This window comes from Vigna radiata, unplaced genomic scaffold, assembly GCF_000741045.1.
Source record: "Vigna radiata var. radiata cultivar VC1973A unplaced genomic scaffold, Vradiata_ver6 scaffold_48, whole genome shotgun sequence".
In the NCBI taxonomy this organism is placed as follows: Eukaryota; Viridiplantae; Streptophyta; class Magnoliopsida; order Fabales; family Fabaceae; genus Vigna; species Vigna radiata.
In genome coordinates, this window is record NW_014542925.1 from 471267 (window position 1) to 498909 (window position 27643).

Here is a 27643-nt window from a genome sequence, read left to right on the forward strand (position 1 = left end):
CCCCAACAACTCCATTCATCCATAGTCTTTTTCGTCAATTGAATCAAACACATTGCATGTTTATTTTCTGTTTTTGCATTCCAAAAAATTAATTTTTCTCTACAAGTCATACAATTTCGATTCACACGAACGATAAGGCCTGTCGAGTCTCTTGGGAAGAACGATATCGGGTATTACCGATTATATTACTTGCACGATCTGGTACACTTGCCAGTGAGTCAACATATGCCTATTGCTCCTTTAGGGTTGATGTCAATGCATGGCAGCTAACAAAAGTGTTTGATGCTGGCAGCTGTAGTAGAGATTTTAATGTGAAGCTGATGACTTCAAAATGGTTGAGTGAAAGATGGAGAAAACTGTGAGAGAAAACCCTACTATGAATGTCATGGACATTAGGGAGATAGTCACTAGGAAATTGAATGTAGGAATTTCAAGAAATATGGCTTTTAGGGCTAGAGCCATGGGAAAAGATAATGTTGAAGGGTCATTCAAGGAACAATTTAGAATAATTTATGATTATGGTCATGAGCTGATGAAAACAAATCCAAGTACAACAGTACAAATAAAAGTTTATAATAGCAATGATGAGGTAATATTCCAAAGATTTTATGCATACTTGAAGGCATGCAAGGATAGGTTCAAGAAAGTAGACCCATCATTGGATTGGATGAATGCTTTTTGAAAGGCAAGTATGGAGGGGAGTTACTAACAACAGTGGAAATAGATGGAAACGAACAAATGTTGCTCATAGCATATGTTGTTGTTGAGGTAGACAACAAAGACTCGTGGACTTGGTGCTTGGAGCATCTAATTGAAGACCTTGGTGGGGAAGCTGTCTATGCATCATGCACATTCATTTCAGACCAACAAAAGATTAGTTAATCTTCAATATGTTGTACATGTAACTGAATATGTTGATTACATAAATGTTAACTCAATATCTTCAATATGTCAAGGTCTTTTGCCAGCTATTCAAGATCTTCTACCTGGGGTAGAACAAAGATTTTATGTTAGGCATTTATATTTAAACTTCAGAAAAAAAAAATATCCTGGAAAAAACCTTAAATGTCTCATGTGGAGGGCAACAACAGCCACATATCCATAACAATGGGAGGCTGAAATGAGGAATATTAAAGACATAAATTTAGAGGCATTTAAATACTTGCTTGCCATTCCACTTAAGTATGTATTCAGTCTTATAAATATTTCATATACTCACAGTCTCATAAATACTTGACAAGTTATATTTGCTTATCCCAGGTTTTGGTCAAGATCTAGATTCACCTCTAGATCACAATGTGACACTCTTGTGAACAACATGTGTGAGGGCTTCAATAGTGTGCTAGTTCATAGTAGGTCTAAGCCAATTATTATCATGTTAGAAGACATTAGGGTTTACTTTATGAAGAGATGGGCTACCAACAGGACAAAGATGACATCATATCAAGGTTCAATCTACCCTAAGGTTTTGAACAAATTTCAGAAGGAGTCATGGTTAACTAGATATTGGTTACCAAGGTAACTTTTATGAAGTCTGTTTCCATTCATGATTAGGCATTTATATTCATCTAGCTAACTGTGTTGTCAATTTCTATTCATTACAGGTGGTCTAGAGAAAAATTATTTGAAGTCAAACATATTTCACAATTTGGGGAGCAATTTGTTGTGAATGTTTACAAGATGGACTGCACATGTAGAAAATGGACAATTATTGGCATTCCTTGTACTCATGCCATAACTGCAATGAATTTTTTTAATATAAATGCAAAAGACTACACTGGCCACTAGTTTAGGAAGTCTACATATGAAAAGACCTACAATAGAATTATTTACCCTATCAATGGTCAAAATGTTTGGGATGTTACACCTTATTCAGATGTATTACCACCAAAGAAGAGGACAATGTCAGGAAGGCCCAAAAAAAAACAAAGACTGGAGGATTGGGAGTTGAAGAAGAATGACAGTGAATTAAGAAAGGGTGGACACAGAAATAAAATGTGTCATCTGCAAAGAACTTGGACACAACAAAAAAGGTATTCCACAAAGACCTCCAACAGTAGAAGTTATTATTGCCCAATGTACTGAACAAACAAAAGTCACCCAACCTCCATCATCAACAGATGTTCCAATAACTCAAGAATCTACTATGCTTTCTTTTGGTTATAAGAGAAAGTTTTATTGCCCATTGTTCAGGTCATTATTTTGGTTATAACAGAGTGATTATTGCCCATTTTGGTTATCAGTCATGATCTTTATTGCTCATTGCTTTATCATGTTTATTTTCCACTTGAATGACCAATATAATTAAAAGAAATTGAGTGAGACAAATTATCATTGTAATCACTCACCTTTATAAATAAAACACACATTACATAAAAGCCAAGTTTCACCAATGAGCTGAAATGAAATAGTCTCAACCAAGTTTCAGCAACATTGCTAATACAATTACATTAAAAACAAATATCACGAAGATCATCCCCACTAAGACTTTCAACCACTTTTCCATCTTAACTAAAGTTTTCTCTAAAAAAGTCATTCTCATATTCTTACCATATGTTTCTTCCATCTACAACACAATGTGTTCCATTCTCATCACACCTACTTCTTCATTTCTTACACTTCCACTTCTTTCTTCTATATTCATCCCATTACCTTCAATGCACCACTGAAAGAAGTTACAGCCAAGCAAATCTTCACTTCCACCTTGTTCAAGAATAAGACCCACTCTTTCGTTAAAACCCAAATAAATAGACAAAGATTTATGCTTATGTACTGACCTTGAAGTTAGGGCATCCCCAGAACTTTTTTCCCTTGTTTTAGGGGTTCTCACAATGCGGAACACTGCATTTTGACCACAGAAGCATGTGGGTTTTGCACCCAACCTCCTAACACTGCCACTATTGTGTTGGAAGCCAGAACCCAAACATTTGCAAGAAGAAGATGAAGGAGACATTTCCTCATGCAACACCTCAACAGCACAGTGCTTGGCGAAGACGAAAGACAACAAGACACTGATTGGCAAAAACGAAAGAAGAAAGATGAACCTCTTCTTCCCCAAGACCAAGACGAAAATACACTTTGGATGTGAGGGGATGCCTTTAAATGTTAGGGCTTAGTATTTAATGTGGATAAAACACATCAGTCATTCAATTTTAATGCACAATGCCACGCAATCAAAACATAAAATACAACTCAACTAAATTTAACACCGTCTGAAACCACTTAACGGTTAAGGTAAAATTGGGACAGTTGCAAAAATGAGAACCGAATTGAGATTACCCTACAAAAGTGAGGACCAACCGAGGATTTAAACCTAAAAACTACTAAAACAAGAAAACCACATCTTATTTTACATTTCAATATTGACTTAATCTTGAACCTACTCAAGCAAGACATCTTCATCTGCTCACATCAATTAGATGATAATTGCAAACAAAAATACAAACACAAAAAAATAAAATAAACAAAGATAGAAGGGTAAGCTAATTATACCAAAAGAGTATACATAACACAAAATGCAAATGTAAATTCATAGGCGAAGATATATCAACAAATCCTAAGGCATACAATAATAAATTCTAGACTTGACCATCCAGATACATATATTGATATCATACCCTAACGAGTTATGCACTTGAGATGGTGGAACAATTTGCCCACCCAAGCTATCATCACAAGGTTAGTCTGTCAATCATCTTAAGTCAAGGTAAAACCTATAAACTAGGACATTTTGCTCCTCTTACCACATACCCCACCATTATTTACTCTACTTAAGATTGGATGGTATAAGACCTAGGAAAATTAGATATCATTAGTACAAAAACAGCGTATAACGTCGAATATTTTTGGCCTTTCACGTTGAATTTGAGAAAGACTTCATATCAGGAGACATTAAATTGACGTCGAATTTAAAAAATTTGACGTTAATTTAACATCGAATTTTGTCAATATACGACATTATTTAACGTCGAATTTTGTCAATATACGACATTAAATAACGTCGAATTTTGTCAATATACGACGTTAATCAATTTTTTTATTTATTTTTTAAATAATTGTGATCTTTTTTTATAGCTCTACGAGACCTGAAAAGCAGAAAAAACAACAATTTTCAGTTTTTGGTATATTATAAAGCATAAACTATGAACAGTAATATAAGATCAATCAAAGAACAATAACAAACAACAAAGAAGTTCAATCAAACATTAAACAATAACAATAAACAAGTTCAACTAACCAACAACAACATCAAACAAGTTCAAAGAAAAAACAACAAACAAGTTATCAACAAATAAGTTATTCAAAACGAAAATGAAAACGAAAACGAAAACTAACTTGGGTTCATCGGAATAAAGTGTTGCCACTAGTGAGAGAAAAAAGCAAAATGTGCCTATGAAGGACAAGAACACGAAAATAATCGGTGAAAACAAATGGAAATCATACCTAAAGTAGTTAATTAACATGCATTTGTATCAAATGAAAGAAAGATTACATGTGATGGTCGTCAAACTTCGTTTGAAAAAAGTTTGTGCAGAGAAAAGGGTCCTGCATGCTAAGATAAAGTGAATGAATTTTCAATCTCCCGCTCAATTTTTTTTTTGAATTCACTAACTTTTTAACGTCTAACGCTAGGGAATTCGACGTTGTATATTCTTTTACATCGAGTTACAATTCTAAACGATGTCTAATAAGTGCATTTATTTACAAAAATACCACCGGTCATTTTTAACGTTGACTATTGAGTGGTTCGATGTTAAACGTGTAACGTTATACGTTGTTTTTGCACTATGTCTAGAAAAAGTAGTAATCGTGAGAGTTGTTATTTAAAATAAGAAAAGATAATTATCATAGAAGTGAAGGCTAGGACAGTTAGTTAGAGTTCCTTGTTATGGATTGGTGGTGATGTATTTAGTTATTGTTGTGTGCATAATATATATGTTTATTTCTTTTATTATTTGTTTTATGTGCAATTACATTAACATTTATAATAATTAGGTGTGTACATAAGAAGATACCTTTTGTAAGTACATTTTCAAGGATGAAATTTGGTTTTGATAGGGAAATATGAGATCTCATAAATTTTAATAATTAGGAGAAATATATACATGTGGTTAATTGTTTTAAATAAAAGATAAAATGATTTGTTATTTATATTGAAAGGGTTTATTTTATTTTAAAATATTTTCTAAAAAATAAAATTTAGTGAAAAATTATTCAATTAGAAAAATATTATTAGATCATTTAAAAGATATTCTATATATTGTTATATACTAGATATATATTTACAAATTAAAAGATATCATGAAATATTGTTATTAGATAATAATAATAATAATAATAATAATAATAATAATAATAATAATAATAATAATAATAATAAATATTATTTAGGGATTTACCATAATCAATTAAAATAAAGATTATTTTATTTTATTATATTATGAAAATAATAAACTGTTATAAAAATAAAAAAATAAACCCATAATTTATAATTATTTTTTATTTATATTTCAGACGTAATTTATATTTTTTTATTATAAATATTGTATCTTATGTCAACACAATATATATATATATATATATATATATATATATATATATATATATATATATTTTTTTTTTTTTTTTTTTTTCTTCAACATGGGAAGTAATACTTTTTATATCTCTTAATCTAAATGGGTTTTCCAATTAATGTGAAAAACTGTTTCTATACTTACTGATTTGATAAAAAGAATATATTTACTTTTACAACATGCAAATTATTGTCACTAAATTCAATTACTAAGTATCAAAATCACGCAATTTTTTTATAAAGTTACCAATTTTAAAGGTATTTATAAAATTGAATTGCTAGCGAGATTAAATTTGAAAAAAAAACAATAATAAAGTCTTCCTACTCCTATTAAATATATTTTTCAATCTTTCTTCCTTCACTCTTTCCTCGCGTTATTGCCAAAATAAACCGTTCATAGTTTAAAATTATTTCAATTCTTGGTGATGAAGAAAGTAGGTTGCAGCATTAAAAAAGATAGTTAAATAAATAGGTAATAAATAGTTGTTTGTCCAAAAGAATGAAAAAAGTTGGTAGAAGCTTTTCCATCACTTTATGTGCATTAAGGACTTTGCTTCTTTTGTAAACTCCTATGCATGAAACTTCCTTGTCATGTTATTACTATTTTCTTCCTTTTCCCTCTCCACCATTCATTGCTTGCTTTTTAGCCTTCACTTCTATCAAACTAAAAACATGTGCTAATACTATAAATATTAATTTATTTTTCAACTTTAGTATAACACAATAATTGCCTATGCAAGTACCTACTCATTATGTACAATAATATTCCTATCATGAATCATATTATAATATTATGTATGGTGGATATTAATTAATGTTTTATGATTAAATATTTGTATTTCTATTAAGACTTAATCACATCTCAAAGTCAATAATTAAGTCTTTATTAAATTTTGTTATATATTGAATATTAAAAAAATTTAATTGAGTTTTTATAATTTAATTTGTGATGATGGTTATTTTTTTTGTCATTTTATTTATTTGTTTTTTATGTTAAGAAATGAGTTTATGTTGTTAATATAAAATAACATCATAATTAATGTGAAATAACAAATGTCTTCTATTTCTTTCATTAAAAATATGTTGGATAATGAGATTATCATATTATCACCTATATCGAACAAAAGATTGTTTCTATCACCACTGTTCATAGGACTCTTCATCATATCTCCAATCATAACTATTGATAGGATTGTTTACCAAGAAATTGTTTCCATCACTATCACCATTGATGAAATTATTCTTGTTATTTAACATATTTTCATTGAAAGTAATATAAATCATTCTTCATTTTAGACTAAACACAACATTATTTTATAATAACAAAAACCTTATAGGATAGACCTAAAACTTAATCAAACCTTTTTTATTAATTAATAAACTATTGTAACTGTATATTTGTAAAGATTTTTGTAGTAAATGACCTATGAACACAAATAAAGAACATAAAGTATATATGAACTCTCTTAATTATTTAATAAAGCTTTTACATAAGCAGCAAACAACATATAGGGAGAGAATAGTAGAGTGAAAATGTTGATTAGCCTCATAATTTGTTTGCTAAATCTTTAAGATAAAACAATTACTTTATTGCAAACAAAATCTGATTTCAGGTTATACCATTTGTTCACATTTACCTTGTAAGAATATTATCAATCGAATGTTTGGATTTCTTCGAGACACTCACAGTGCTCTCAACTTTAGAAAAAGATAAAGTTATTTAAATTCCATTATTTAATGATCTGATTAAAATTGAGAAATAATCTTTATTATTAGAAATATCAAGAAGAATCCATTAAAAGGTATGAAAATATATTGAGAATGCTTCTCACCATCAATTTCAATTTTAATATTTTAACAACTGTCATAAGCACCCAGGTTAGTGTTAAATAGTAATTCTTCTTTAAATAGTACAACTTAATAAAGTAACTTTAAAATTGCTTTCATCCTCAAACTTGTTATCATGGGGAAATAAAGCATACAAAATTTCATTTAACGGCAAAACAGGCCTAATAAAAAAACTGTGCATTTTTACTTGCATATAATAAATACCTGGTAGAAATTCAGTGACTATGCATTAAATGAATACTATCATTTTTCCTTCTCATGACAGGAAAACGACATAAATTACACTTAAACACTCTACACCTCAACTAACCCTAATCCTCATCAAAACCAGCATCATTCATGTCCACGTCGCCATCTTCATTGTCCTCAGCTTGTGCTTGATCATCAAAGGTTGCAGCAGTGTTAGGCTGCACATCATTATCTACTGTATCAGTGGCTCCAATCAACTGAGATGGTTCGGCCACCTTTTTTTGCATGGAGGCCAGACTGTCATCACTGAAGAATGATGAATATGGTTGAGAAACCTGCAGATGAAAATTGTTTAGTTCGTCTTCAGCTTGGTGAAAAATTTTCTTGGTTCCATAATCTAACCAGGAATGTATTAGCATAGATTCAGGTGGACCAACAAACGAATATTTATGTAGACATTATAGATAAAAGGAACATGTACTAATGGAGCGTGGAAACTCTGATCAATAAGGCTCAATTAAAATTCTTGATCAAATTCATGTATTGATACATATAAATGACTTTACTTTGAATAAACAGTTCCTTTCCTCTGCACTTTCCACTAGTTTGTTCCATTGTTTACTCCTCCTTAATGTTGACGCAGATCCAACCACCTATATCAACAACATAAAAATGAATCGGTATTCAGGTGTATGGACCAAATGAAATCTATGAACTCATCACATTAACAAAAAAGACATAGTACCAATACTGCTGACTTTGCTCTAGTGATCCCAACATTCATCCGTCGGTCGTCTTCTAGAAAACCTATGCCTTTATCTTTGCTTGCCCTGACACATGAAAATATTGCAATGTCCTTTTCCCGTCCCTGAAAGAGAGCAAATTATGATTTATTTCTTCAATTCCTAACGTTTTTTAAAACTTTAAATTTATAATTTAATCAAGCCAAATTACACAATGAAGGTCTATGGTAACAGTTCATAACCAGCTATCTATGCACTCGTAATCTTAGTCTTGCAAATGACAGGTTTATTGAATTCCAGATGGTAAACAATTAAAACCTTATTCAAGAGTTTGCATAATTTACTGTTAAATAATCAGCAATTAAAAGTCAAAATGAACATGAAGGACATCATACAATAAACACTAGCTAGTTTACCTGGCAACCATCAACAGTACATATATCCACTACTTTCTCAGCTGACATTCCAAAAATCTCCTCAAAACGTTTTTGGAAGAGCTTGACTTGTTGACTATAGGGTGATATAATTGCAACTTGGTTACCAGATTTGAGTGCCGGATAGAGTGAAATCAGTTTTTGATACAAGAATAGAACAAAGTCAACTTCCTCGATATTTATCCATGAACCACTCCCAGATGGTCGAACCTCTTTTCCCTCGTGTATATCAAAGAAGCAGAAGGGGCCAAAGCAGCGGTAATCATGCCATGCCCGTATTGTCCGTGATTTCACCTCATCCCCATCTTGCAATGAGTCTTTATAAAACTCCCTGGAGGGAAAGCTTCTTATCTGTTCGATCATTACATAATAAAACCCCTTCAGAAAAATTCACAGGAAATTTAAAAAAGATTAAAGTAATAAAAAAGAATATAATGATGAGTTTTCTCCATAGAAAAGTAATAAAAAAGAAAAACAACTCAATGACCAAATACTAATGATATTAACATAATCCCTTGATGGAACACGATAAAACTGATTAACAGGAGCAGGTTATATTCTCTGTTATGTGATGCAATCAAATCCTAGAGAAAAAAACTACAGGATTTAGATGTGTGGTACACGACAGAATTTGAATCAAACCACAGTAGTATTTATATTGAAATGAAGCAAAAAATAGAGGAGAATCGTCTATTAAAATGTGGAAAAGAGGAGACCTTTAATAGAGATAAAACCATGAATAGATCAAAGTTCCCATGCAAAATGGTAATTAAGGAAAACAAACCCAAACCCCCTCCCTCCCTATCCTGGGGAAGAACTTCCCTCAGGCTGCCCAAAATAACTTTCCAGCTTATCCCCCTCCAAATGCTTACTACTCTCCCTTCTCCCTCCAGCACAATTCTTGCATCATTTTCCATATATACCTTCGTTGTGGGCCTATTAGTAACGTGGAATATATCAAGATCAAATGCTACGAAAAATAGTTTAGGAACAGTAGAAGTGTAGCCTGGAATATTCTCTAGATATTCCATTTGTAAGTCTTCAATTTAAAACAACCTGTACTGTCTCTCATTTATATTCTTCAATCTAAAATATTGCCTCGCTCAGTTTCTTGATTACGCATCATTAAATGTCATTCCTTCAAAACCATAATTCTACTGCACTTAAATTTTGCTAAAAAATCCACCACTATAGTACCACTTACGCAACAGAGCCAACATGGCCCTGGTATTTCCCCAGCAAATGAGGCAATTCTTAGGTCTGAACCAATTGAACTCATTTGGCCACACGAAAACAACGTTAGAGAAATTAATTTTGCAAGATTCTGCTTAACATGCATTAGAAATGAATTACGGCCTAAGTAAACTCCAAAATCTAATTCAAAGGGGGAAAGATTGCCCACACCTTACGAGCAGTATTTTAGCCATATTCTTAGCTAATATAGAACATGTTAACAGTATGCACCAACCTCAGGATGCATTCGATATTGGGTCTTCAACATTTTAACTGGATAACCAGCCTCCATTAATCTTTCAAATAAGCTTGTGCCATATCTTAATTCATGAAACAATAAAGCCAATAACTCATGTGTTAGAAAAAAGAATGGTTTAATGTATTAAAATCATAATCACCACAAAACTAGTTGTTTACCTGTGATTCTTAGCAATGTCCGAAATTACAGTTGCTGGAAGTTGAGCTGGATCACCAACCTTTAAAAATGTTGCAACAAAATGTAGCCTCAATAGGGACAACATTAGTCAAAATTACTTAAAAAGTCTGTAACCTAACAAGCTTTTAAAAGGGTTCAACAATTGTATAAATATATTTCCACTGTCCAGGCCTTTGTCTAACCATTAGTAATTAACAGACAAGAATTATCAATCCCATTGCTGTATACCATTTCACATTGTTTTGATTAAGAGCTAATATGAATAATGGATTTTCTTTCTTCACACATGCTGTCAAAATGCATTGTTTTTCCTCAATTTATATTTTATACATGATATAGAATATTGTTCACACATATATTACGATAGGTAAAAAGTAAAATGATGTAGGTTCCTGTAATGCAAGGATAAGCGATGTAAAGTACCAGAAAAACTTTTTTGCATTGATTGGCTAACGGAACAAGAGTTGCAGGCTCCACCTGTCATAAAGAGTTGAAATAAAATAAGCAACATTGTTTTAGATGTTATTGACAATCTTTAATCTGCTCATTACAAAAATAAGTTATACAGCCTGAAACTACATAATAATAAACCTTTTCAACTTTCCAAGATTGCCCATTTTCATTGCAACTTAGGAAAAAAGATTAGTTATTAGTCTAGTTTAGTAAATAAATACTGTTCCTAAAGAATCTTGTTACGAAGTTCCTCCTTGTGTATTTGGTTCTACTTGTTTCATGTAGGATATTTCTCCAAGATAAATTCATCTTGCTCATCGAATTCTCTTCTTGGGTGTTCTTGACTTGGGAGACCACATTTACTCCATGACAAGTATCCAAGTACTTGAGAAACCTACTTTCAAAAGAACCAAAGAGTTAAATACTCCACCATGTCGTACTGCTCAATGTGAGACTTAGGCACCATATACTACCCAAGTTCCTATAAAGCGCCATTCCTGAGAGTTGACATCTTGATGACTTTATCTGTATGACACTTAACTCAGTGACACTTCATTCAGCTCCTGTATTCGTCAGGGCTCCTAGTGGTCAGAATTTTGTGTGGGTAACCCTTTTTGAGACGCCAAGAACGAGGTCTGATGCCAATTGACAAGTACCTAAGAATTTGAGTAACTCTCTCAAAAGTCGGCCATCAAAGGGGCAAAAGCAAACACTTGAATACTTCACCAAGCATCCCATATTGCAGCTTGATGTGGGACTTAGGTGCCCATAACACCCAAGTTCCTATTGCTCTCCTACAAATTGATTCTTTAGTTCCTTTAATGTTGCTTTTTTCAAGGAAATGCCTTTCTTCACTACCCAACAGAAACCAAATTCAAAATGTTACCACTGCCTTATCTAAGCAATCCTATCTTTTATCCTCAACTTTTGAATTCTCAAATATCAACAACCTATTCCCAACCACAGGAGCTCTCTCCTTTGACACTCATTTCTTATCAGTGTCATCCTTATATAGTGATTAATCCCCTGCCTTAGTGGTCTTTAACTATTCTAGTCCCATCATAATCTTCCACTGGCTTACCTCTGTGGTCTGTAATTGTATTAATTCTACCTTTAATCTCCACCCCTTTTTGCAATTTACTTTTGTGATACGGTGGATCCCTTGTACTCGAAATACATTTTAATTTTACTCTTTTATAAAAATAAATAAGCGAAGTGTTACAACAAAATGAGCATGTTTTAGCTTGCCGGAGGATCTGAATTGTGATACAAGTAAAACCCCAAGAACAAGCAAAATTCTTCAGAACCTATTAAAAAACAGTCCCATTGAAAAACTTCACTAAAGAAAAAGAGGCCCTCTCAAGTGACAAAGACTTTTAGGGATTTCAGATATACTTCAGACTTTAGACTTAGTCCTCAGTAGCTTATTTACTCCAAGTGGCAAAAAAAATTTGTATTCCAGCCCCAAAATATTTAAGAACTCATCATAATCTAAAAGTATTTCTATCTTTATAATCTAAAATTATTTCTATTTTTTACCTCAGCTTAAGCTTTCCTGATAGTTGGTTCATAGGATATTATCAGTCACTATGACCATAAGGTCTAGAGTTCAATCCTTTCCTCCCCTATTATTTTCTAATGAAAAGTTATACTCTAGCACAATACAGCTGGGTCTGTGCATTACTCACAGCTAAAGCCCAAAGGACTCCGGTGTGGGCAAGTAAGAGATACTAAGATTTAAAACATAAAATCATTTTTATGTCTTCACATGATAGCCTAAGTTTCAGGGATTATTGGTTCATGAAAGTTATTCCATCTGCATACTATAATTATAAAATAAATAAAAATTAGTTGCTGGAATATTTTGAGGTACCCCAGCAACTTCTTAAGATCAAACTTTGTCAAGTTAGTTTATATTATAAGCAATAGTAACTCAGCAACTAAAAGGACTTGACACTTACAGCCTGTGCTGCTTCATCTATAATCACAACATCAAATCCACGATTTAGTTTACTGAAAACATGGGAACCACTAAAGCTGAGAGTTGAGAAGACCTGCCAAGAAGACAGAAAATACTATGAAAATCAGATTGCTTTTGCTTATGCATTCAACATAAAGTGTGGGAATACATACAATAGTGGCCTCATCTAAAATTGCAGCTCGGATACTGTCATCATTACTTCCTGCAGTACTCTGCTTATTGGTGGATGATTTATTGGCACTAGAACGTTTTTGTTTCATCTGCATATAAAAGTTTCAACCTTTAAATTCAACCCAATTACATTTGAAGTGTGTTAGTAATACAGATTGCAATAGAAACAGCAATCCTTTAAGTAATGCTTAGACTACCAATTCAATAGTTAAAATACTGTCGCAATTGCTAGGGTGTGAACCAAATACAAGAAATATCTATTATGCTCAAATTTATTTTCTTTAAGAACATCATTCCAAAAAAGTTGTATAAAATGATCACCATATCATCAGTGGTTGGTACACATCATAAATAAAGCCACGACAGATGCACAAGTTTTGGGCTTGAAATCTACATACAAACGTGTTTTCAGTTAATAACATCATATGAATAGATGACCCAATTATAAGATATATGAAGCCTGAACATGAAGGTAAATCATTTCATTGATCAGAGATCCTTGCCCACAACTGATGTAAAGTTTCAGTCCTAGTGCAGAGTGAGTGATGAAGCTTCAATATCTTCAAGTGCCAATACACCTTAGGCATAGTTCTCAATGTTGAGCTAAGATACATTGCATGGATATCTATTGATCAAAAGCATACAGAATAGTGCACGTTTGTCAATATTAAATTTAGCATATTATCGATCCTTTTGTGGACAAAGAGGAGGTGGTTCTATTAGACTTCTCTTTTCCATTGCAGTTATTCACTTTGGACTCCGTTACAACTTGAAATAAAAAATGCTAAATGGTGATTTTGATGAAGTCGACATGGCATATTCTTGGATTTGTTGCTTATGAAAAGTCGTCTAATATGTAGGTGTCTACACAAGTCCTTATATGGTATCAAGCAATCAATATGTGCATGGTTTGGTCATATGTCAGAAATTTTACGTTCGACATTCTAGAAATGCTGCGCCTATGGACACAACAATGGATTTAGGTATCAAACCTATACCCAACTAAGGAGAGCCATATTCTGATCCTCAGTACAAATGGTTAGTTGGTATGCTAAATTACCTACTGTGACTCGTCCAGGTATTGCTTTTACAATGACCTTAGTAAGTCAATTTTAAACTCTCCTTGTCAAGACCATTGAGATGTGATAGGATTCTTGGCAGCAAGAACCCTGAACCCACACAGATACACACTTCAAAACACCCACAACACGCAGTACACACCAAAGAACCAAACTGTTTTATTATTCTGGTAACAAAGACTTATGTTCGTAAGCAACCAAGGGAGCAATCCTCCCTTCACACAGATACACACTTCACCTAACAACCAACCGTCTAACCAACTAACAACCTCCCTCACCCTATGTCCTGTTTTTTTTTATCTCTTTTTTCCTAACATAAACTCTCAAGGTCCTATCAAGATGTCATCATATGGATCCTAAAGTATATTAAGAAGCCTCATGGCCAGCCCTCATTTTGAAGATATGTGAAATACTCAAATTGTTGGATATCCTGACACCAACTAGGCAGGGTCACCAAGTGACACTTCAGGGTATTGTGTTTTTATTGAAATGATTTAACATGTGGAAAAGTGAGAAACAAAATTTTGTGATAAAATCTCCATAAGCATATTACATGGCAATGACATTAGTCACTTGTGAGCTTATATTAGAATGAAGTTCTGAAATGCACCTTATGTGTCAACTTGGTAGCAAGACACATTGCCTCTAATCCTATCTTGCACGACAGAACCAAACATATTGAGGCAAATTGTCGTCTCATAAGAGAAGAATTAGAGTCTTAAGACATCACCACTAGGTTTGTCAATTCTAGTGAACAATTAGTTGACATATTTACCAAGTTGCTAAGAGGACCAAGTATATTTGGAAAAAGCTAAGCATATATGATTATATGTTCCAACTTGAGGGGGAATGTTATCATTATAGAAATAAAGAACAAATCCTATATAATCAAACATATATAGATTATATATACATATTATTGGAAACCTTTTTATTTATTCAGATATCATATCTTTAATATTAGAGGATGTAAAATCTCTTTTATTTATTGTACTAATTCTTTTTTCTCAATATAAATAAAATATCTATGTTGTATTAGAAACACACAGTTTCAATTCAATCTCAATCTTTCCTATAGTTTAATAGGAAGGATGATTAGAAGCTAAAGTAATCTAAAAAGAAATGAAGTATAACCTATTTCACAGGTTCTAGTAACACATTCACCAGCATAATTAACTCTAAAGAATCAATGTTTTGTTAGGAACAAATTTTGGAGCCTTTTTCATCTAACTTCATATCTGTTAGAACATGGAGAGTTTATGAAAGGAAAAATAGGAAGCAGAGGACTTAACTGCTATTCAGTTAAGTAAGGGGCAGGAAAGAGGTCTATAAAAGGATCTCTTATTGTATCAGTTAGTAGTTAGACATTTTGTTGATTGGCTGACCGGTCTTTGAACCTGGTGAAAGGAGGTTAAGCTCCTAGACTATTCTGTATTCTTGTGAATACACACCCATTCTTTTCATCACATCCTGTGTTGTGCTGGTGTTCTGTGAGTGAAGAGTGTGAGAGAGTTAGAATTCTTACCAGAATCTCTAACAAAGTGGTGCGACCTGCCAGATCTTGGCGGAGGAGAGAAGGTGCAATGGAGGGAAGAATGAACGTAGTAGAGGGGCGATTGGGGCACATTGAGATGGTTGTGGATGGCATGAAGGCGGAATCAGCGGCGAATCGGCAAGAATCTATCGCCATGCGCAAAGACATTCAAGAATTAATGCGGATGATGGGGAATCGCAACAAGAACCATGAAGAAAGTAAGGACGGGAGCCAGACGTCCGTCAACGATAATGGGGGTGGCCGACGCCCTGAGGGTGGAAGTGGGGAGCGACCAGAAACGCTACCTAATTGGAGGAGAAGGGTGGAATTGCCTACCTTTGAAGGACCTGACCCATTAAGCTGAATTAGTAGGGCGGAGAAATTTTTCGCGATCCAAAGGGTGGCTGAAGAGGAGAAGGTGGAGGTGGTGCACATCAATATGGAAGGGAGCGTCGGATATTGGTTCAAATTTTGGCAAGATAAGGCGACAGACCAAACGTGCGAGGGGTTGAAAGAAGCATTGTTGATCCGATTCGAGAACCGACACCGTGGAGGGATCTTTGAGAGGATGGCGGCGATTCGGCAAACGGCCACCGTGGAAGAATACGTACGGGAATTCGAAGCATTGGCGGGACAGACGAAGGAATTCTCTGATCAACAACTATTGGGATATTTTTTGGCGGGATTACGAGAGGAGTTGAGATGTCAGATGCGGCAACATGACCTGTGTGATCTAATGATCGCGATGAAGATCGCGAGAGACATAGAAGAGGCGCTTCGGGGACTAGGGTTGTTGGGATGGACCGGACCCAAGAACCCCCCTACATGGGGGTGACCTTCTGACGGAGGAGCGGTGGTGGCCAGGAACGAACCGCAAAGAGGAAATTCAGGGAGAACCAGTCCAGCCGAAAGTACTGCGTCGGTGAAGCGCGAGGGTGTGACGAGTAATGTTACGGCGAGAAACGGGAATGGCGGAGGAGGAGTGAACAGGGGGCGAAACACGCGTAACCTCCCTTACCCCGAGTATCTGAAACGCCGGGAAGAAGGAAGATGTTTTCGCTGTGGAGGGCCATTCAGCCTCGGCCATCAGTGCACTGAGAATAGTTTGAGGGTGCTGCTATTGGCGGAAGACGAAGAAGGGGGTGAAGAGGAGTCGGGGTTCGAAACCGAAACTCCATGCATGGAGCTTTCGGCGTTTTCTGCCGGAGGACTGACGCAACCCCAAACACTGAAGTTGCATTGGCGAGTAGGGGAAAAAGATGTATTGATTTTGGTCAACAGTGGCGCCAGCCACAATTTTGTGAGTCGAAGACTGGTGGACGAATTGCTGTTGGCACAGGAGGATACTCCTCCCTACCAAGTGAGTCTGGGAGACGGACAGAAGAAGGGGACTCGCGGGTGCTGCCCGAGAATCGTGGTCGAAATGGGGGGTGTTGTGATCGAAGAAAAGTTTTAACTTTTCGAGCTGGGAGGTGTCGACATGATCCTCGAAGTGGAGTGGCTGACCAAGCTGGGGAAAATTACACTCAACTGGAGGGAGTCCACCATGGCGTTCCAACAAGCCGGAAGAAGGGTGACCATTAAAGGCGATCCCACTTTGGAAAAGAGGGTGGTCTAACCCGATAGGTTGCTGAAGTTGAGTGAGGTGGAGACGTGGGCACTGGTGTGGAGTTTGGAGAGCAAGGAGGGAAGGAGCGAGGTGAAGAATGACGAAGATGAGTTGACTGAAGAACAACAAAAGGACATGGGTAGAGTTTTAAAGCAACATGCAGGGGTATTTCGGGAAACTCCTGGTTTGCCACCTAATAAAAAAACGAAACACCAGATAACCTTAAAAGAAGGCACCGACCCCATAAATTTTCGACCTTATCGCTATCCCCACGTTCTGAAGGAAGAAATTGAGACACAGGTGTCGGAGATGCTGCATGCAGGAATCATTCGACCGAGTATAAGTCCTTACTCGAGTCCGGTCATCCTCGTCAAGAAGAAGAATGGAAGCTGGCGGTTTTGCATCGACTATCGCGCTCTCAACCGTGCCACTGTTCCCAACAAGTTTTCGATTCCGGTGATCGGGTATTTAGGGCATGTAATAACGGAAGAGGGGGTCCAAATGGATAAGAAGAAGATAGAGGGAGTCCTCGCGTGGGCAGAGCCAAGAACAATGAAGGCTTTGAGGGGGTTCGTGGGACTCACCGGCTATTATCGGAGATTCATCCGGGACTATGGGAAAATAGCCAAACCCCTCACGGAGATGCTGAAAAAGGGGAGTTTTACTTGGACCGAGGCTGCACAGGTAGCAATGGGGAGATTGAAAGCAGCGGTGACCACGGCACCAGTATTGGCGCTACCGGACTTCACACAACCCTTCCACGTGGAGTGCGATGCGTTGGGAACGGGAATTGGGGTTGGCTAACCCAGAAGAGGAAACCGATGGCTTATTTCAGCAAAGCTTTATCAGAGACGACATTGGGAAAATCGATTTACGAAAAAGAGCTGATGGCGGTAGCAATGGCAGTGCAACACTGGAGGCCATATTTGTTGGGCCGCAGGTTCGTGGTGCACACGGACCAGAGAAGTTTGAAGTTTTTGTTGGAACAGAGAGTGACGACCCAAGCGCAGCAACATTGGATAGCCAAGCTTCTTGGTTACGACTTTGACATCGTGTACAAAACAGGGGCCAACAACCGGGTGGCGGATGCTTTATCACGAAAGGGGGAAGGGGAGATAAAAGGTAATGACGAGATTGAAGGAGAAGAGACGCGAGTGGAGTTGATGGGGATAGTGAGGCCATATTGGAAAGACTTGCAGGACGTGATGCGGGAAGTGGAAGAAGATGATGAATTGAAGAAAAATCATCGAAGGGGTTACTCAGGATCCAAACAAATATCCTGCTTACACCCTTGAAAACAAGAGATTGCACTACAAGGGAAGATTGGTCATCCCGGCCAAATCTGAGTGGGTGCAGAAATTGTTGGCTGAGTTTCATGCAACACCGACAGGAGGCCACTCCGGGGTCTACCGAACGTACAGGAGGTTGGCGCAATCACTTTACTGGACTGGGATGAAGAAGACAGTAACAGATTATGTCGCCAGGTGCTTAGTATGCCAACAGAACATGTACATGACAGCATCACCGCAGGGCCTGTTGCAACCGCTACCAATTCCCCAAGCTATTTGGGAGGACGTTAGCATGGATTTTATTGTAAGACTCCCGAAATCCAAAGGCTATGATGCCATACTGGTGATTGTAGATCGATTGAGCAAATACGGGCAATTCATCGCGCTCAAGCATCCCTATACTGCTCGGATAGTAGCTGAAGCGTTCGTAAGAGAAGTCGTTAAGCTCCATGGGATTCCCAAGACGATAGTAAGTGACCGTGACCCATTATTCCTCAGCGCATTCTAGAGAGAAATGTTTAAAATACAGGGCACCCATCTCCGGATGAGCACAACTTACCACCCAGAGACCGATGGCCAGACTGAGGTGTTGAATCGGGTGTTAGAAGGGTATTTACGCTGTTTCTGTTCTGAACAGCCCAAGATGTGGAACGTGGTCCTTCCCTGGGCAGAATACTGGTATAATACCAGCTATCAGGGGGCTGTCAAATGCACATCGTTTGAGGCTGTCTATGGAAGACCTCCGCCAACGTTATCAAGGTTCATTCCGGGAGAAACGTTGGTAGAAGCCGTGGCCCAGGAGTTACAAACCAGGGATGAAGCGTTGCAACAACTGAGATACCATTTGGCTAGAGCGCAAGATGCGATGGTGAAGCAAGCAAACCAGAAGAGGAGACTCGTGACCATTAAGGTGGGGGATTGGGTATTTTTAAAAATCAGACCCCACTGACAAACATCAATGTCGGTAAAATTGCATCCGAAGTTAACGGCTAGATACTATGGACCGTTCAAAGTGGTTCAGAAGATAGGAGAAGTGGCGTTCCGATTAGAATTGCCAGCGAATGCTAGAATTCATCCCGTTTTTCACGCGTCGCAGCTAAAATTAGCGATTGGAACAAAGCAGGTAGAAGCTGAATTGCTGGCAGATCTGCAGATAGGAGGTCCGACGTGCTGGCCAGCTAGGGTGTTGAATAGAAGGGTTCAACAGCAAGAAGGAGAACAACGGGAACAAGTACTGATTGAGTGGCATGATGGCGGGGTGGACAATGCAACGTGGGAGGATAGGACGCTGATGCAAGAACAATTCCCCGAGTTTGACCTTGGGGACAAGGTCAGTTTCCAGGGGGGAAGTGATGTTAGAACATGGAGAGTTTATGAAAGGAAAAATAGGAAGCAGAGGACTTAACTGCTATTCAGTTAAGTAGGGGGGCGGGAAAGAGGTCTATAAAAGGATCTCTTATTGTATCAGTTAGTAGTTAGACATTTTGTTGATTGGCTGACCGGTCTTTGAACCTAGTGAAAGGAGGTTAAGCTCCTGGACTATTCTGTATTCTTGTTCTTTTCTTGTGAATACAAACCCATTCTTTTCATCACATCCTGTGTTGTGCTGGTGTTCTGTGAGTGAAGAGTGTGAGAGAGTTAGAATTCTTACTAGAATCTCTAACAATATCACTCATTATATCAAGACTCTTCATTCATTTTAGGAGAATGTCAGCATCCCCTTAGGGTTGAATATTAACATCTAAAAGTGGTGGTAAGTTTTTATTGAAAAAGAAAAAAATATTGCATTTTATAGTTTTTAACTACAAATGTTTTCTTTATCAATAAAAACTTACCACTTTTAGATGCGCAAATCAGTCAGTCCCAAGCGTTGATGTTAACAAAATCGTTAAATTAATAACTAAGTTCCCCTCCAGACCCAAGCGTTGATGTTAACAAAATCGTTAAATTAATAACTAAGTTCCCCTCCAGACCTGCTGAGTCATGGCATTATAACAAAGGTTTACAATAGTGATATGAAGGATTATAGAATAATGGTGGCAGCATAGCTAATTGAAACACATTTGGTCTAATATTCCACGTACAAGTTCATCCAGGGAAACAGCCTTGATAGAATGATGTGCTTTGAGACCAATCCGTACAATTTTAGGGCAATAAACACGGTCATTTTCATCATGTACACCTAAGAACATCCATGAATAAAAATAAATATGCAATCATGATAAGACAGTATAAAATACAGAATTCTTAAAAAGAAAAGACTAAAAGGGGAATGTAGAAAATAAAATTGCTAGGTCAAGTTCAGTCTGCTTATAATATGGAATAGTTAATTACAAGGCCTGGCCACACAACCAAGATAGCAGTGACACCTCGCTAGTCAATGTGTCCTAGTTGAAATCTTAACCCCCACCCGCATTAAAAACACAAAACCAAGAGGGTCAAAATCATGGCAAGGGAATGAATGCAAAAAGAAAAATTCTTTTTCCCAAACAAATGCATTGAAGAAACTTTATACCTCCATTGAGAACCCTCAACACAATCTCATCAAGGGCAGAGTTTGATGGGGCACAAACTAACACTCTTACACGGTACTTACGACTTGAAGTTACAGCTTCAGGTTTCTGATAAAACCCATCATTAGAGATGTTATTTTGCAAGATCAACAATTTTAACCATTGAAAGGAGTACTTACTAGTTCATTTCCAGTAGTTGGGTAAAAGCCATCATCACCGTCTTTTGGCATCAGACTATCCCTTGGATTAATACCACTAAGCCATGGAGAAGCTAGTCCCCAATGTCTTTTTCTGTCATGGGAAAAGGGAAAAGAAAATAAAATCTTCTAGCATGATGGAATATGAAAAGTGCATTCTGCTAAAAATTGAATAAATAAAATGGAGAAATATCAGTGTATTCAACATAAACTGTTGTGCTTTTGATTAATGTATATATAAAGGTTGCAAAAAGAGGCAACACAAGCTTGGTATGTATATATAAAAGAAATAATAAAATAACATTACATTTCAACACTAACAATGCTAGTATAAAACCCATTTGCGGTTTATTTTAGTTGATCTTGGGACAGAAGTGGTCACCATCCCAAGGTAATTTTGCAAGATATGTACTTTGAAACCTAATATTACAAGGCTCTTGTTGAACATCATCTAACCAAACTAAATTATTCTTGAATTCTACAAAAAAGGGTAAAAGAGCGAGCCAACATGCAAGAGATACTATAGAGGTTAAAATCAACTTTATCAGTTTGGAAGGGTACTCTGCTATGGACCTGCATTCATAAAATCAGCTAAGTAAACTGACTTATGTGACTAATACTCCAATCATCTAGAACTGTACTTTAATTAAAACAACTTCTTGAAAACATCCTCAAGAATATTCTAAATAAAATACTTTATTTGGACCTTGGAGAATTCTAAAGTACAATTAAGCCAATAGGTTCTTTCTCTCTTATCATACTCCAACAACGCAAATATCAAATAAGGAATCATCCAGAGCACTTTACTTCTATAAGCCAAAGTCCAAAAACTGTCATAAGCTTTAAACAATTTTCCCAGCTTCTTAGGATGTTGATATAAAATTAAACCATCTAAAGTGAAAGAGAAACCAAGGAAAAGTGCACTTAACTTGAATTACAGCTATTTTCTTTATGATATAATACAAAAATCAAATTTTACCCTTATTGTTGCACTTCTACTTGATTCACAACATTTGTTTATGAACTACTTGAAGGTAGGCATGGCAAGAGAGCAAACATGCATAACACAAAGCAAGAAGAGATTAATAATGAACATAACAGATAAGGATTTCAAAAGATGGTGGATATGGAGAATTAAAAGAAATATTATGTCAGAATCACTGGAAATAACCAACATCCGTGGCAAGAAGTTTTCTTAACCAAGTAAAGCCTAAATATTTTCAAAGCAAATCTTACTTCTCCTCAGTAGATAATTGTGGTCCTTGCCTTAGCTCATAGGTCCTGCTTCCAAAAGAAAATATCAATAAGCATATGTATGAATAAAGAGAAAGAAAGACTAAGCATAAATATGACCATAAATTGCTTGGTAGAAGCAAAATTTGCTTCAAAATCTCACTTCTATCAGGCACACTCCTAACGCAATGCTTTGCTGAAGACAACAATTGAAACAAAAAACTGAATTTTTAGAAATAGAAGACTGCAGACATATACTAAATATTATGCTTACTTAGAATGCACTCTTGTAGGAGTTGCATGCAAAATGGTACTTAGAATCCCAAGTATGGTCTGAGTCTTCCCAGTCCCTGGGGGGCCCTGAAAGGAGTTGGTTAGGCTCGATTACAATTTTCTTTATTATAAAAAAAGACTACATTACATTGATAAAAACCCAGATGTCTCATAGGTATTTTGCAAGAGGATAGTTAAACAAATAAGATTGATAGAAAAACTGTTAGGTTTCTGGATTAAAAGGAACCTAAAACTTTTAGTTCTACACCCAAAAACACCAGTGTTATCAACACCCAGCACTGGAAACGTATCTATTATTCCAATGCAAGCAGAGTACAAGATAACAACCAAGGGAAAATGTTTCCCTTCACACAGGTTGCAACTAGTCCTGTCCAGCCTCTCAAACTAATAAAACATGTCCCTTCTAAAAGACACAACCACACCTATATATAGTCTTCCCACTAAGGAGACATAGCAGCCCAAACCACCTGGACAGCCCAAACCACCTATAACAAACTATGTTTTATTTTTAACAACTTTCCTCATAACATAAACATTCATAATCCTATCATTACACACTACGGCCTGAACAACCTTGTCCTCAAGGTTGAAATCTGAAAAGTGACCCCATATGGTTGCCACATCCTCCCATGTTGCTGCCTCTGGTCCCCTTCTTTCTATTCAGTGAGAACTTACTATTTCAAATTGGCAGTTCTTTGAAATAAATTTCTCCAATTCCCAAATATAACCAACAAGTCTTTTCAGAAAAATAATTCACCATAACTGATAAGCATAACACCATGCATTGCCTAACAGAAAAGGGAAATATGAAAAAGCATTAAAAGAATTTTAGAACAGAAAAAAGCCAAATAGAGACCTACCTGTATCAGGACAAAGGCTTTTGATGATAGACCAGCCTGGAACAGAGATAAAATGTTAAAATGGAATGAATAAAGGTTACAAGAACTTTACATCTTATTAAGGAATGAAAACTTCTGATCAATCTTCACTTTCTTTTTTTCTCCTTTTTTCTCCTCTTTCTTGTTTGACTTGTAACTTATTATGATGGCATATGTTGCAGTGTAGATTTTTCTAACAATTGTGCATGCTTGAATATACTTTAAACTAAAGGGATAAAATGGTTTTCTTTCCTAGCTAAACTATTATGCTTCACCCACTTTGTGAAAGGAGAATTTGTTCAGACATTATAAATGTAACATAGCTTTTAAATTTTTTAAAAGATCTTTCAAAAGGGTTCATCAACAAAAGCTCATTATCTTCCAAAAGAGTGATAAGAATTTCATTGGACGAAAGAAAATAATAAAGGAGAAAGAATTTATAAAGATGGGGAGATAAAGGCATGATTTAAGTTTTTGTTTCAGTTCATTTGAAAATAGATATTAGGTAGTTTGTTTTGGATGTCATTTACTCCTACATTTCTTTTTCTGACTCCTATATCAAAACCAAAAGAAATTAAGATGAGATTGAAATTGGAAAAACTCAAGCCTTTAACAAGTACAGAAGAAAAGAAACGTGGAAAACAAGGAGCATTTTCAAATTGAGAAAACTTGGTGCAAAAAAGTAAAACAGAACTCTGAATGATATGCTATGCATCATAATACGTTTGAAGTAGTATATCCTTTAACTAAATGTGAAATCCAAACTTGCAAATATGCCACCCTCGTGTCATAATCCAGCATTTATTCTTTCCAAACTATATATCAGTAACAAAAAAAGAGAAAAAGCCATTGGATTGGTTAAAAGAAGAAGAAAGACAAAAAAAACCTCTGAGTTGATGAACAAGTTTTAGTTTTATTTACTTTATTAAACTTCTAAAATAAAAAACTTACTGTAATGGCCTCACGCTGGTACTGATTAAAACTACTTTCAACATATTCCCTCAACGGTGTTGGGATTTTCCATCCCTCGCCTTCTGTGCCAAAATCTTCTCCAACTGCACTTAATATTAAATCCTTGTACGGGAGACAGCCTAAAGTTCGAATAGCCAAATATTCACGAGCAATAGTAGATAAGCTGCATTGCTGCATGATTTTCACATTGGATCAACGGCAAAAGCTAATTTAAAAGAAAATGCCTTTTGTTAAGAAAAAAAATCTGAAAACCTTTATATTTCTATTATAAATTAATAATACAATTAATCAAGGAAGGCAGCCTTACATACGAAACACACACAATATTGATATCACTAGAAGTACATGATAGAATAGGCTACCTTCATAAAATATAACTGTCTTTCTGTCTCGCATATATGAGATCGCATGTTAAACAGCCTAGGGCAAGATTTTACATCATCTGTATTATATTTTAAGAACTCCCCAGCAAGATAGAGCCTAACTCGAACAAGTCGGGTATCAAAATATTTCCGGACATGTTCCACCAAAGCAAATGCATACACAGTAGGTAATCTTTTTCCATCTACACACTGCAGCGACAAATACAGATAGGCATCAATTCAAATTGGAATAGGCAAAAAATTCAAAACCCAAAACACATAACTTCTCATCACTGGTAGTACCTTATCTCTGGAAAGCAGCAAAAGATCATTCTGTGATATTGATTCTCCCTCATTAATTTCACACGGAAATTCTATAAAATGAAAATCATCTGCCTCACTCCAACTTTTTACCACCCCCAATTTCCAATCAGTCACTGGTCAGGCAAACAAAAACAAAAAAATATTAAGCAAAGAGACCCTTCAAACTTTTATTTTGGTCCCTAGGATATCTCAGTAGAGTGCTAGAGACTAATCCAAAGATTTATGAAGTCTCTCATAGCCGACAACTAAAAAGACTAATCCAAAACTCTATTTAAAGGACAAGTCTCTCCTAATAGATATTCTCTATTAACACAGACTCAGAACCGAACCTTTCATTATGTGCTTAAGAAGGAGATTTATTTGTCAACCATACCTCACTACATTGGTGGACCCTTCTAACTTTAAAACATGAAAAGCAAACCAATTATAATTTAAATTGAAGTGAGAAAGGGAAAACAGCAACTTAGACAGGGCTTTAACAGTCCTGTGACTAGTGCTACAAAGTCAGTCACTCCCACCCAACTAACAAGAATAGTATAGAAAGGGCTAAAGACCTTAGACAAAGGCTGTTAACAAAACGGAAAAAAATAGTTGAAATTAAAGATACCCTCTTCTTCCTCTTTCTCCTTAATGATCTGGGATTTGGCTTCTTCAAAGATGAGCGGTTCGTAGGTTGCAATATAGTCTTCAACGTCTGTATACCGGTTCTTCACCTTCTTCACCTTCACTAGTGTCGACTCTGCAGTCCCTTCCTTCTGCTTCTGAAAACAGCAAATTCCAAAAGACATTACCAAAGCAAATTAAAAAGAAAAAAACACAGAAACAAAAGAAAAATAGTAAGGAATAAAGTGAATTGCCTTAGATTCCTTGAGGAGAGCAAGGTAGTCCCAACTAAGAATAATCTTGTAGAAGCGCCGGATTACGGATTCTTCCTGAAGCTTTTCCTTCTCCACTGCCATAACCACCGATGGAGGGAAAAGGGAAGCAAACCTCCAACTGTAGTGGAAATACAAGCTATCGCTACTGTGTCCACCTTTTCTATACTAATATATCATATACTTCTATCATATACCTCTGTCTCAGTTGTAGATAACAAAGAAAACTGTCACAGTAGCACCAAAGCGAAAGCACGACTACAAATTCATAAAGAAGAAGCACGACTACTCCAACAAAAACGCCGAGGAAACCAACGACAACAACGCGATGCAAAGCGCTATGAAAGTTGTGGAAGAGAAGCGAAGTGGGCAACAGTAAAAAGTTTTTCAGGACTGACGTAAAAGTGCTGCTGTAATGCTAGGGTTTAGAGAAGCCTTCTCCGATTTCAAAGGAGGACTTGTTGTTAATGTTGTAATGTATGTCTTCAGTTTGAGTTTAACTTAGTTGATGAGACACTCTCAAGAAAACTCTTATTCGAGTTGGGTTTAGGGAATCCTAGCTAAGTGTGTTCATATTTTGTGTGATAAAAAAAAAAAAAATATATATATATATATATATATATATATATATATTTACAAAAATTATATTAATTATTATTATATTATATTTATTTATAGCTTTTTTATTATAAATAATTATTTTAATTTTAAAAAATAGTTAAGTTAAAATAATGGTTAAATAAATTGAAAAGAAAATTATCTTAATTAAAAAAGTATGTATTAAAAAAAAATTACAAAAAAAATGTATATACCAAAATTATGGATTTTTTATATAATGGTATAAATTGTAACGACCTGGAGTCACTTAGAGTAAAGAATATTAAAAAACAAATGGTTAAGCCCATATCATAATTAAACTTTTATTCTAAGTATCGCTATTACAACTTTAAATATTATTTATCCAAATCCATTACAAGAAAGAATAGTTTAACACAAATCCTTAATCATTTTCATAAAATAAATAAATTTTAGATTATGCAAATTTCTCTCTCGTCAATCATATTGTTCCAACAACATATGCATATCAATCAGAATTTTCGTATAACACGGCATACAATCATTGTCACAGACATAAACAAAACAAACAAATGTATGGTGAGCTAACATAATCAACCTCAAAACATCAATACAATATTTATATCTTAGATGTTAAGTCTATACCACAATCCCACCACATCAAATAGAACCACACATAGTAAGTCTATGACACACAATACATTAACTACCCATACATTCCCTTCTAAGGAATCACGATAAACTCATTAGTTCCATTCAATCTTTCCATTACAAGCAACTCGTGCCAATACCAACCATCTCTATAGACGTATGTCTTCTTCCAAACTTCCCCACACCCTATTTACCAA

The 27643-nt window shown here is 35.6% G+C and overlaps 1 protein-coding gene across 2 annotated transcripts; it reads right to left on the bottom strand.

The window, feature by feature from the left end:
- Window positions 1-7582: 7582 nt before the first annotated feature.
- Window positions 7583-26750, bottom strand: LOC106752870 (probable helicase MAGATAMA 3). 2 transcript variants are annotated; one of them, XM_014634641.2, is made up of 20 exons: window positions 26202-26750; window positions 25952-26105; window positions 25324-25457; window positions 25021-25230; window positions 24638-24829; window positions 23669-23704; window positions 22789-22874; window positions 22518-22562; window positions 21264-21375; window positions 21087-21192; window positions 20656-20753; window positions 13042-13149; window positions 12870-12962; window positions 10879-10932; window positions 10437-10495; window positions 10255-10339; window positions 8769-9137; window positions 8355-8477; window positions 8176-8262; window positions 7583-7944 (listed from the first exon to the last, which is right to left on the bottom strand). In XM_014634641.2, exons 1-20 carry the CDS (start codon window positions 26301-26303, stop codon window positions 7732-7734), a joined length of 2466 nt encoding a protein of 821 aa, XP_014490127.1. In that variant the 5' UTR covers window positions 26304-26750; the 3' UTR covers window positions 7583-7731. The 2 variants fall into 2 exon arrangements, with proteins under 2 accessions (XP_014490127.1, XP_014490126.1); XM_014634640.2 differs by having other exon boundaries at window positions 22518-22565.
- Window positions 26751-27643: the final 893 nt, after the last annotated feature.

What these genes read in the sequence shown, in the direction of transcription:
- LOC106752870 (XM_014634640.2), bottom strand. Translation starts at nt 26,303, where the DNA reads ATGGCAGTGGAGAAGGAAAAGCTTCAGGAAGAATCCGTAATCCGGCGC. An exon ending in GTTGAGGGTTCTCAATGGAG is followed by an intron (nt 20,754 to 21,086) that starts GTATAAAGTTTC and finishes GGATGTTCTTAG; the next exon opens with GTGTACATGATGAAAATGAC. An exon ending in CTGTTTCCCTGGATGAACTT is followed by an intron (nt 13,150 to 20,655) that starts GTACGTGGAATA and finishes TTTTATATGCAG; the next exon opens with ATGAAACAAAAACGTTCTAG.